The 12560-nt window shown below is 45.1% G+C and overlaps 1 protein-coding gene across 1 annotated transcript in view; it reads left to right on the top strand.

The window, feature by feature from the left end:
* Window positions 1-12560, top strand: part of LOC139450982 (serine/threonine-protein phosphatase 6 regulatory ankyrin repeat subunit A-like) — an 81127-nt gene that overhangs the window by 58121 nt on the left and 10446 nt on the right. Inside the window, exons 7-12 of the mRNA XM_071232806.1 lie at window positions 3515-3601; window positions 4578-4661; window positions 6172-6267; window positions 9016-9132; window positions 11101-11214; window positions 12067-12171. Of these exons, the coding sequence (XP_071088907.1) occupies window positions 3515-3601; window positions 4578-4661; window positions 6172-6267; window positions 9016-9132; window positions 11101-11214; window positions 12067-12171 (603 nt within the window). The remainder of the gene's footprint in view (window positions 1-3514; window positions 3602-4577; window positions 4662-6171; window positions 6268-9015; window positions 9133-11100; window positions 11215-12066; window positions 12172-12560) is intronic.

Here is a 12560-nt window from a genome sequence, read left to right as displayed (position 1 = left end):
GTCAATGTGAGGTATCCATGTTAAACTGGTCATCTCGGAGTCAGTATACTGTGTCAATGTGAGGTATCCATGTTAAACTGGTCAGCTCGGAGTCAGTATACTGTGTCAATGTGAGGTATCCATGTTAAACTGGTCATCTCGGAGTCAGTATACTGTGTCAATGTGAGGTATCCATGTTAAACTGGTCATCTCGGAGTCAGTATACTGTGTCAATGTGAGGTATCCATGTTAAACTGGTCAGCTCGGAGTCAGTATACTGTGTCCGAGTGAGGTATCCATGTTAAACTGGTCAGCTCGGAGTCAGTATACTGTGTCCGAGTGCGGTATCCATGTTAAACTGGTCAGCTCGGAGTCAGTATACTGTGTCCGAGTGAGGTATCCATGTTAAACTGGTCAGCTCGGAGTCAGTATACTGCGTCCGAGTGAGGTATCCATGTTAAACTGGTCAGCTCGGAGTCAGGATACTGTGTCCGAGTGAGGTATCCATGTTAAACTGGTCAGCTCGGAGTCAGGATACTGTGTCAATGTGAGGTATCCATGTTAAACTGGTCAGCTCGGAGTCAGTATACTGCGTCCGAGTGAGGTATCCATGTTAAACTGGTCAGCTCGGAGTCAGGATACTGTGTCCGAGTGAGGTATCCATGTTAAACTGGTCAGCTCAGTCAGGATACTGTGTCCGAGTGCGGTATCCATGTTAAACTGGTCAGCTCGGAGTCAGGATACTGTGTCCGAGTGAGGTATCCATGTTAAACTGGTCAGCTCAGTCAGGATACTGCGTCCGAGTGAGGTATCCATGTAAACTGGTCAGCTCAGTCAGGATACTGTGTCCGAGTCAGGTATCCATGTTAAACTGGTCAGCTCAGTCAGGATACTGCGTCCGAGTCAGGTATCCATGTTAAACTGGTCAGCTCAGTCAGGATACTGTGTCCGAGTGAGGTATCCATGTTAAACTGGTCAGCTCGGAGTCAGGATACTGTGTCCGAGTGAGGTATCCATGTTAAACTGGTCAGCTCAGTCAGGATACTGTGTCCGAGTGAGGTATCCATGTTAAACTGGTCAGCTCGGAGTCAGGATACTGTGTCCGAGTGAGGTATCCATGTTAAACTGGTCACCTCGGAGTCAGGATACTGTGTCCAAGTGAGGTATCCATGTTAAACTGGTCAGCTCAGTCAGGATACTGTGTCCGAGTGAGGTATCCATGTTAAACTGGTCAGCTCGGAGTCAGGATACTGTGTCCAAGTGAGGTATCCATGTTAAACTGGTCAGCTCGGAGTCAGGATACTGTGTCCAAGTGAGGTATCCATGTTAAACTGGTCAGCTCGGAATCAGGATACCGCGTCCAAGTGAGGTATCCATGTTAAACTGGTCAGCTCGGAGTCAGGATACTGTGTCCGAGTGAGGTATCCATGTTAAACTGGTCAGCTCAGTCAGGATACTGTGTCCGAGTGCGGTATCCATGTTAAACTGGTCAGCTCGGAGTCAGGATACTGTGTCCGAGTGAGGTATCCATGTTAAACTGGTCAGCTCAGTCAGGATACTGCGTCCGAGTGAGGTATCCATGTAAACTGGTCAGCTCAGTCAGGATACTGTGTCCGAGTCAGGTATCCATGTTAAACTGGTCAGCTCAGTCAGGATACTGCGTCCGAGTCAGGTATCCATGTTAAACTGGTCAGCTCAGTCAGGATACTGTGTCCGAGTGAGGTATCCATGTTAAACTGGTCAGCTCGGAGTCAGGATACTGTGTCCGAGTGAGGTATCCATGTTAAACTGGTCAGCTCAGTCAGGATACTGTGTCCGAGTGAGGTATCCATGTTAAACTGGTCAGCTCGGAGTCAGGATACTGTGTCCGAGTGAGGTATCCATGTTAAACTGGTCACCTCGGAGTCAGGATACTGTGTCCAAGTGAGGTATCCATGTTAAACTGGTCAGCTCAGTCAGGATACTGTGTCCGAGTGAGGTATCCATGTTAAACTGGTCAGCTCGGAGTCAGGATACTGTGTCCAAGTGAAGTATCCATGTTAAACTGGTCAGCTCGGAGTCAGGATACTGTGTCCAAGTGAGGTATCCATGTTAAACTGGTCAGCTCGGAATCAGGATACCGCGTCCAAGTGAGGTATCCATGTTAAACTTGTCAGCTCGGAGTGAGGATACTGCGTCCAAGTGAGGTATCCATGTTAAACTGGTCAGCTCGGAGTCAGGATACTGTGTCCTAGTGAGGTATCCATGTTAAACTGTGGCATGGTATCTCAGGAGGCTAGCACTAAAGAACTGGCATACGTCCGGACTAGTACAAACACAAACACACATATATGCATGGATGTTGCTATACAAGCATAATAATCTTGAAGCAACGATAAACCGCATTTTAGTTCTCCTGAGACATGTTGATGAACCATTGAGTGTCCTTGCAGTCAGTAGAGGAGGCTCTGATTTCTGTTACCGTGTAGTTTTGTTTTTTTTCACCACTTCAGGACATGCATTTTCTTTCTTTGAAAGCCAATTCATTTTGAGTATCGTATTCGACGTTATAAGCACCCAAGGCGCTCTCAAAATAAGAAATAGGGGGCTTTTATTAGAATATTATTTTGGTGGAAAAAAACAGAGTTGAAAGATAAATTTCGTGGTTTATGCTGACAGCCTGAAATGTTTATGTATGACAGATATATTTTTCCAGAATTTAATTGCCCATAGATAAGAGTGCATATAACATACGTGTACGTATTATACGGAATAAATAAGTCTTGTGTACATTGGTCAATCGGAAGGGATGCTAATTGGGCTTGTTCACTTGCCAATATATCAGCAGATATCGCCATGGGCGCTTATTAGAGCGGGGCGCTTATTACTTTAAGTGAACAATTCATAGCTTTTATAGAATTTGCAGCAAAATTATTTTAGAGAATATTAAATGGTTGGTCCCAAGTAAATGGATCAACATGTGACCCCGAAGGAGAGAAGGGACCTTATGGGTTCTAGGATACAATTGTACTGTGACGTCATAAAGACGTTTGACGTCAACTTACTTCAGTGAAGGTAGCCATGTGTGATGTCATGTATCCCTGTAATAAATATGAACTGAAGCTTGTGAATTGTAGTTTTGTGTTCCGAAGATGCTTTAGTTTTAAAATATAATGAAAAGTCTAAATGTGATTTTTCACCTATAAGGTTTCTTCTTTCATGGTTGGTCACATTTAGTGTTTTGAACAATGTCTTGTTAATCCACGCTTGCTGTAAAAGGCGACTATGCTTGTCGTAAGATGGGTGGTGGGGTGGTCAGGCTTGCTGACTTTGTTGATGCATATCCTTGTATCCGAAATACTTGGATCGATGCTCATGATGTCAATCTCTGGATTGTCTGGTCCAGACTGGATTATTTACAGACCGCCCTCATATAGCTGGAATATTGCTGAGTGCGGCTCTAAACAACAAACAAACAAATAAAAGCAATAACATGATCTGTGGAAAAATGCACCTGTTTCCGCCAGTGTCGGCTCAAACCATTCCCATGTTTTAGCCTGGAATCTGGGAGGCTGTGGAGGGGGACGATGCCATGAATGTCCGGAAGCTCATCAACCAGTGGTGTCGCGTGGACATTGAGAAGGTAAGCAGTGGAACTTCATGACCCGGGGCGTCTTCAAAACCTAGTTTCTACCCTTGCTAAGTCAAGGCCACTTTTCTTGGCTCGACCCTGGCACCACCTCACATAGATCACGAATTGTGCCCCTTGTTATGAAGCACGATATCCAGTCAGATTGCTGTTCTTATCTCATATAGCTTTATAAAGATGGCGACTACCATAGGCGACAACCTAGTTGATCAGATAACGAAAACATTCATGATTTCATCCCTGACACATGGGCAATCGTTGGGGGGTTTAAAAGATGAAAAAGACATATTCGTGTCAACAAAGACAGGCAGCGGCAAATCACTTTCATACGAAGGTGTACCCGTCGTGTATGTTGATTTTGTGAAACATTCTCTGATTGGACTATCGACATATGCAATAGTCCAGTCATATTTAGCACAGGAAAGTTGGCTGGATTTGGCAAGTGTGGAAACAAGACTTTGATAGAGAGCCTAGTGGGCACTCTTGACTCGGGGAAGTCGGGGCTGGAACTGGCCCCCTGCTACCCATGCTTGTCATGAGAGGCGAGACAGTGGATACGGTGGTCGGGCGAATGGGTACCCGGTAGGCTGAGATGGTAATGTGACGCCAAATTATTATGGTGTTCATGGCGGTTTGAACCATAAAATCACATGGTGGTCGGGTTATTTGTAGTGTGAGGTTCAACACATGTTATTTTATGGTTCAAACCACCATGAACACCATAACCATTTGGAGTCGCATTACCATCTCAGCCTACCGGGTACCCATTCACTACTGGGTGGACAGGTGCATGATTGACATGAAGTCACTTGCCTTGGGTGATTTGTAGTGTAAGGCTCAACACATGTGATTTTAGGGTTCAAACCACCATGAATACCATAATCATTTGGAAAAACGTGAAAAGAAAATAGGAATTATCTATATCCCAGTCTGCTGGGAAACATGTAACAAGTACGTATTTCTCTTTCAGAATGGCAAGAGCTTGCTGCAGCTGTCTCTGGACATCGGGACTGAGAGCATTATCCGAGTCATCAGCGGGATCCGGCCCTCCATGGTGAGTCTGTACACTGACACCTGCAGGCAGACACACGCGCACACACACACACACACGCGCACACACACTCACACTCACACTAACACACACACCACACCGCGCACGCACACCTTACCACACACACCACACCATGCACACACACACACACACACACACACCACACACACACACCACACCACACCACACCACACACACACACACACACACACACACACACACACACACCACACACACACACACACACACCACACCACACCACACACAAACACCACACCACACACACACACACCACACCACACACACCACACCACACATACACACACACCACACCACACACACACGCACACCACCACACACACACACACACACACACACACACACACACACACACACACACACACACACCATGCACATGCACACGCACACCACACCACACCACACACACACACACACACACACACACAAATACACCAGGCACGCATGCACTCACGCAAGCACACCACACACCCACACACACAACACCACACCACACCACACACACACACCACACGCACGCGCGCGCGCCACGCCACGCCACGCCACACACAAGACAGAGCAATGATGGCCACATCACACAGATCTACTGATCATGAGCTTTTTGTTTGTCATTTGTTAAGTATTACCCCAATCAGTTTTCTAGCAGAAATTAAAAAATAAACTAAAAAACTTGAAAGTTGAAATAGTTAAGGCATTATTAATTTATTTATTTAAATTGGCATTGTGACAATGTAAACAGTCCTAGAGGACTGCTTAACCAATGGTTTTCTTTATATACTCCACTGCATCTGACATTGCTAAACCCATGTCACAATAGGGTCAGTACACCAGTGTGGTTTAGGTCTTCAGAAACCCATGCTTGCCGTATGCAGCGGCTGTGCTTGACATAAGAAGTGATTACTAGGGTAGTGTGATCAAGATATTACTTGTTTTACTAAGTGTGCGACTCCTGAAAATTTTGGGTTAGAATTGATCTTCAGCATCTCATGTTTGTCTTAAGAGACGACTAACGTGATTGGATGGTCAGGTTCGCTGTCTTGGTTGATGCATGTCATCGTATCCCAATTGCGTGGATCAATGCTCGTGATGTCAATCGCTAGATTGTCTCATCTAGACTCGACTATTTACAGACCGCCGTCATATATATCTGCTAGTGAACAATCCCAATTAGCACCCCTTCGGATTGATCAATGTACACAAGACATATTTATTCGCGTATAATACGCACTCATGTGTTATATGCACCTTAATTATAGGCAATTAAATTCTTGAAAATTATATATGTCGTATATAAGCATTTCAGGCTGTCAGCATAAACCACGAAATTTACCTTTCAACTCTGTATTTTCCACCAAAATGATATTCTAATAAGAGCCCCCTATTTCTAATTTTGAGAGCACCCTGAATGCTTATTACGTCAAATACAGTAATATGAAGCAGCATTAAACTCAACTCATTCACTGACTCTATGCAGGAGTTTGCCCACGGAGTGCTGGCTGGTGACACTCTGACTGTGAAGAAACTGCTGTCCACCAGGAAAAAACACATCAACCTTAACTTCAGAAACATGGTGAGTCCGCAAGACACAGCTTCACAAGACAAGAGCGTCCACTAGCCCATTTATCAAAGTCTAGTTTCCACCCTTGCCACATCAAGCCCACTTTCCTGTGCTGAATATAGCTAAGAACAAAGATCTCTTTGGATATCGCATTTTCATTACAAAGGGCACAACTCATGACCTACGCATGATGGCGCCACGATCAACCCGAGAAAAGTGGCCTTGATGTGGCAAAGGTAGAAACTAGGCTCTGATATAGGTTAGTGGACACGCTTGCCTCGGATAGATGACAAGACATGACCTTTTGTTCATTGGTTTAAGATTTCCGCCTACCTTTGTAAAATGAGAAGTGAGAATAAAATTTGAAATTCTGCAGGCAATACAATTAATTGCAAGGCAGTACCAGGTAGGTTACAATTACTTAAACGTTATGCATTGAGACAAGGTTAACTAACACTTTTATATTCAGATAACTTTTTGAAGAACAAGATGTTACCTATCACCTATCTGTCTGATTTTAAAAGTAAATGCATAAATTCTGCAAATCAAGAAGGATAAAGGTTATGCCTAAAGACAGATCAGACAGATCGGCAGTCCTAGCAGTTTCCAATCAAAATGCAGATATTAATGTACCCCGGTACATGTCTGCTAACTCAGATTTGATCATTGAGGCCAGACTGGTAAGCTTGATAAAGGATTCACCTACATACAAGAATAATGCTTCAATCTGCTCACCCCGCTAACTACAGTAGACCCTAAGGGACATGGTGTTGTCATCCTTTAACAGTCGCAGACGTAACGTGTACGCGAGATGGCTCTGCCGTCTCTTTACGCGAGACAGGCGCGGTCCGCAGTACTCAGTGAAGCACTTGATACTGAGTATTGATATGTTAAAGTAGCCTGTTAGCTGCTACAAGTGTCTCTATGACAATCTTATTTTTATGCTGCAACTTTTCAAACTGATCTGAAGTTAGATGTAGTACAGCTCTGGTCAAGCTAACTATGACATTAGAATTGTAGGCTGATTTCTTATCTCCTTAAGTCAGAGGTGCTGAGGTGAAATGGGGTTTAACGTCGCGTCCAAGATTTTTGCACTTAAATAGGAACGTGCTTGCACTTGTATGTGTGTGTGGCTGCTTGTACTAGTCCGGACTGATGCCGATTTATAGTGCTAGCACACTGAGATACCATGCCGCATTTTAACATGAATACCCCACTTAGACACAGTATGCTGACTCCGAGCCGACCAGTCCTTGTTTTAGCCCCTTAATGCCGAGCGCCAGACAGGGTGACAACAAGTACCATCTTTTAACGTCTTTTGGTATGACGCGGTCGGGGATCGAACCCCGGACCTTCCGCTCTCGGGGCGGATGCTCTACCATTAGACCTCGGAGGCGGTCACCTTAAGTCAGAATTCCCTGACACACTTCTGTGCCTCGTCAGTAGTGAGTACTTCACAGGTTTGTCTACACTATGTTCCTCCATCACCTGTTAAAACATAATCCACTTTGCAGTGTAGTCGCTTAGTTTAACCAACATATCAAGCCTTGGACTGGTTCCAGTACTAAAGAGGAGACCCATGAAGATCCGGGGTAGAATAGGTCTTCAGCAACCCATGCTTGCCGTAAAAGACGACTATGCTTGTCGTAAGAAGTAACTATCATGATCAAGTGGTCAGGTTCGCTGACTTGGTTGATGCATGTCATTGTATCCCAATTACATGGATAGATGCTTCTGATGTGAATCTCTGGATTGTCTGGTCCAGACTCGATTATTTACAGACCGCCGTCATATAGCTGGAATATTGCTGAGTGCGGCGTTAAACAAAAAACAACAAATAAACCAAAGAGAAAACCAGCAAGTGTTTACACCATTCCCACGACATTGGTGATATTTCTTGAGCAACATGACCTGTATGCATTGCTTCAATGTCTTTCAACAGAAGGTTTTGTACCATCTATTTGAATCCTGTGAGCTATATGTAGCAGGGCGTGACATCCTCACCTTGTCAGCTTGCTGACAGGGTTAACCTCTTTGGTCATGTGGACAAGGCGCCGGGCCTCTGATCTGAAGGTCCGTGGTTCGAATCACATCACGGGACTCGGAAATTTTATGGCCGCTACATTGGCGCCCATTGAGCACGTTCATATTAAATTTGAGCAAAATAAGCCTCAGTACCCTACTATGCGGCCCGGGAAGTGCCTTCTGTTGACGGGGGAGTATGTAGCAGGGTGTGGAATCATCCCACAGATGACATCCTTACCTTGTCAGCTTGCTGACGGGGTTAACCTCTTTGGTCATGTGGACAAGGCGCCTGACCTCTGATCAGAAGGTCTGTGGTTCGAATCCCATAACGCACTCAGAAATTTTATGGCCGCTACATACACATGGCCTCATTACATCACCTGACTTAAACAAGACTCACGTCACGGCATAGCCAAACAGGTATTGATGGGTGAATGTAGAATATCGTGTATAAACACCTGTGAAGTATTGAGTTCTATATCTTTGGCTCTCAAAGGGTGTTTATGTGGTTTCTGCAAAGTCATTGTACAGCTGTTCAAGATTTCAATACCAAAAGGAGTTGCATGGCTTTTTAGTAGCTGTTTGGATGATAAATAATTCAAAGACATGTTCAGAAGTATTGATTGCTGTTGAAGACGTTTGGAATAGATTCACCTGTTAGCTGGGAGCAGGTAAAGTGTGAATGCTGATGGTAATGATAGTAGATGTCATGCTGACCTGTTCTGTGATCTCCAGGGTGACCGCGGTGCCACGCCCCTCCTCTATGCACTGGTCCAGGGCCACAGCGACATGGTGCAGGTCCTCCAGGACCACGGAGCTCGGGTCGACCTTGGCATGCGAGGCGATGAGGAGGTCAGTGTCTGTATTCTTTGTGTTCAGTCTGTGTGAGTGAGTTGGGTTTAACGCCGCTTTTAACAGTATTCCAGTTATATCACGGTGTGTCAGCTTTATGTGGGAGGAAAGCCCGAAATGATGCAGGTCTCAGACGTTTACCACTTCGGTGAAACCCACGAGCACGGGTATGGTGCTGACAAACCTTGAAACATAATCAGGGCGAACCGGGATTCGAACCCACAAACATAGGTTTCTGGCTTACCCAAGGGACGCAACTCTGCACAGCGAATCACGGTGCCTTAGACGACTGGGCCACCCATTCCCCCTCAGTCTGTGTGAGCATGGTGGGGTAGCTTAGTGGTTAATGCTCACTCACTCACTCACTCACTCACCCACTCACTCACCCACTCACTCACTCACTCACTCACTCACTCACATGATCCGGGGTAGAAATGGTCTTCAGCAACCCATGCTTGTCCTAAGGGGCTACTAACAGGCTCGCTGACTTGATTGATGAATGTCATTGTATCCCAATTAAACAACAAACAAACGAAACAAACAAACATTCATATGATCTCCATGGCATGTTCGTCTTGTGAGGATTCCACATCAGGCCATAAGCCTCGTGCTTGTCCTGAGAGCCTCTCCCCTCCTATGTGACTCCCCATATGAGGGATCAGGAGATAAGCCTCGCGCTTGTCCTGAGAGCCTCTCCCCTCCTATGTGACTCCCCATATGAGGGATCAGGCCATAAGCCTCGCGCTTGTCCTGAGAGCCTCTCCCCTCCTTTGTGACTCCCCATATGATGGACAGGCCATAAGCCTCGCACTTGTCCTGAGAGCCTCTCCCCTCCTATGTGACTCCCCATATGAGGGATCAGGCCATAAGCCTCGCACTTGTCCTGGGAGCCTCTCCCCTCCTATGTGACTCCCCATATGAGGGATCAGGCCATAAGCCTCGCACTTGTCCTGAGAGCCTCTCCCCTCCTATGTGACTCCCCATATGAGGGATCAGGCCATAAGCCTCGCACTTGTCCTGAGAGCCTCTCCCCTCCTATGTAACTCCCCATATGAGGGAACAGGCCATAAGCCTCGCGCTTGTCCTGAGAGCCTCTCCCCTCTTATGTGACTCCCCATATGAGGGATCAGGCCATAAGCCTCGCACTTGTCCTGAGAGCCTCTCCCCTCCTTTGTGACTCCCCATATGAGGGATCAGGCCATAAGCCTCGCGCTTGTCCTGAGAGCCTCTCCCCTCCTATGTGACTCCCCATATGAGGGATCAGGGGATAAGCCTCGCGCTTGTCCTGAGAGCCTCTCCCCTCCTATGTGACTCCCCATATGAGGGATCAGGCCATAAGCCTCGCGCTTGTCCTGAGAGCCTCTCCCCTATGAGGGATCGGGGGATAAGGCTCTGTGAGTCCTCACATTAGCATGGTAAGGGATGGGGACATCTGTCTCTGTGATCTCAGAGATTTACCTTGTGGTCAGTATTCAGCCCAAAATTTGCAGCAAACGTTGGTTAAAATATCCTTAACTGGAATACAACACGTTCAGATTATAATATATATTATGTTGATATTAATATTTAAATTTGGCAACATCAAAGATCAATGATTTTGTTCAAAGGCCCATTAAATAGGAAATGACTTTAATACTATCTATGTAAGGGAGATAACTCTCACCCCGGAAGTTCTGGTGTAGTTATGATAGCGTGTGAACTGTATCAGAAATGTTGACAGTTGTACATGGTTGTAAGTATAGAATGTTACCTTGATTGTGTTGTCTGTTGTCATAATGTTTATAGAATGACTGCGTGTGTGTGGAGACTATTGTTTTGTCAGTTGTATAATGAAAGTCTAACAAATAACAATGTTTGACCCGAAGCAACGAGTTCTGTTGCCTATCAATATGTTATACGTTATTGCTTTAACCAATCATGTCATTTTTGTCATTTTTATCAGAGCATATCAATGCCATTCTGTTGTAGACGGACATTCCACTGTACTTTGCTGCCTTGGGTTGTGACCCTCCGATCTGCCCCAGCCTGTTGATACAGATCCTGCCCCTAGGACCCATCAATATAGACAATCTCTTCTATAAGGTACGTTGTTAGTTGAACATTTATCAATGGCCCATAGAGTAAAATTTATGGCTCATACCTGCCAAAAATGGCCCCTAAGATTTATAAACATGGGGCTTAAGGCACATGAAGAATGTTTCCTTCCCAATTGCTGAAAGAATTACTGAATTAGCAACTCCAGTGCAGATGTTTATTACGATTATTCCTGTAAATAAATGCCTCTTTTTCAAAAGGGTTATCTCTGAGATGGCCAGAAGTAGACGCCACTAGTTTCCATGATGTTCTGTGTGGGTGGGTGGGTGGGTGGGGTGTGGGGCCTTGAGTTAGTTGGCCATGTTTTACTGCAGTCCATATGCTATGTAATGGTATTCTGAATAATGTTGTCAGCAATTGCTTTTTATGAAATTGTTTTCAATGTTTAAGGATTTGGCTACACAAATTAATTTCATGACCAAAAAGGCTCAAGGTTTGCACTTACATTGATTTGGTGATACCCTGGTACACTGCCTCTATAATTTACGACCCGTAAAGATCTGAGTTAAAATAGGTCTTCAGCAACCAATGCTTGCCATCAAAGGCGACTATGCTTGTCGTAAGTGGCGACTAACGGGATCAGGTAGTCAGGCTTGCTGACTTAGTTGATGCATGTCATTGTATCCCAATTGCATAGATCGATGCCCTTGATATCAATCACTGGATTGTCTGGTCTAGATTCAATAATTTACGACGTTAAACAACCAACAAACAAACAAACATGATTTACAGTATTGGACTGATGGCAAGTAGTTACAGCATACTTTTCAAGGACAGTGTGAAAGGTATGTCAACTGTAGAATGACATAAGTGTGGCCTAAGACCTGCCCCTTGTTTCAGGGCAAGAACGTGTTGTTCCACTGTATTGACATGGATGTGCGGCCGGAGGTCGTGGAGGGCATCCTCATGAAGGGCTCAGCGTATCTCGTCACACAGAGGATCAAGGTCAGTGGGACACAAGCTTTCACATTCTGTAAATCTTGAAATTAAGACAACTGCTGACTCCTAGCCAAAAATGCGACTCAAAATTAATGCAACTCCCCCCTATCCCATCCCCAGTGGTATGATACATATTTGTACCTTAATCCAACCATTTTTCACATTTAATTCACGCTTACAGTATTACTATTGAGGACTTTGCACAAACTTCTTTGCCCCCCTCCCCCTAGAGTTGTAACAGCAGAAGCCCTTTTAGAAAAGTACAGTGGAAACGTATCTGAGAGAAGTGATCACCTGTATAATGGTTTTATTGTAAGATCAGCTTGGTGTCTCACTTTGCACAAATCTCACAGACCTGTGAAGATCCGGGTTAGAATAGGTCTTCAGCAACCCAT

The sequence above is a fragment of the Haliotis cracherodii genome, unplaced genomic scaffold (assembly GCF_022045235.1).
Source record: "Haliotis cracherodii isolate W230 unplaced genomic scaffold, xgHalCrac1.p SCAF_10, whole genome shotgun sequence".
NCBI classification, from domain to species: Eukaryota; Metazoa; Mollusca; class Gastropoda; order Lepetellida; family Haliotidae; genus Haliotis; species Haliotis cracherodii.
The sequence above is the reverse complement of the archived record's forward strand: the minus strand, read 5'-3'. Positions and strand labels throughout refer to the sequence as shown.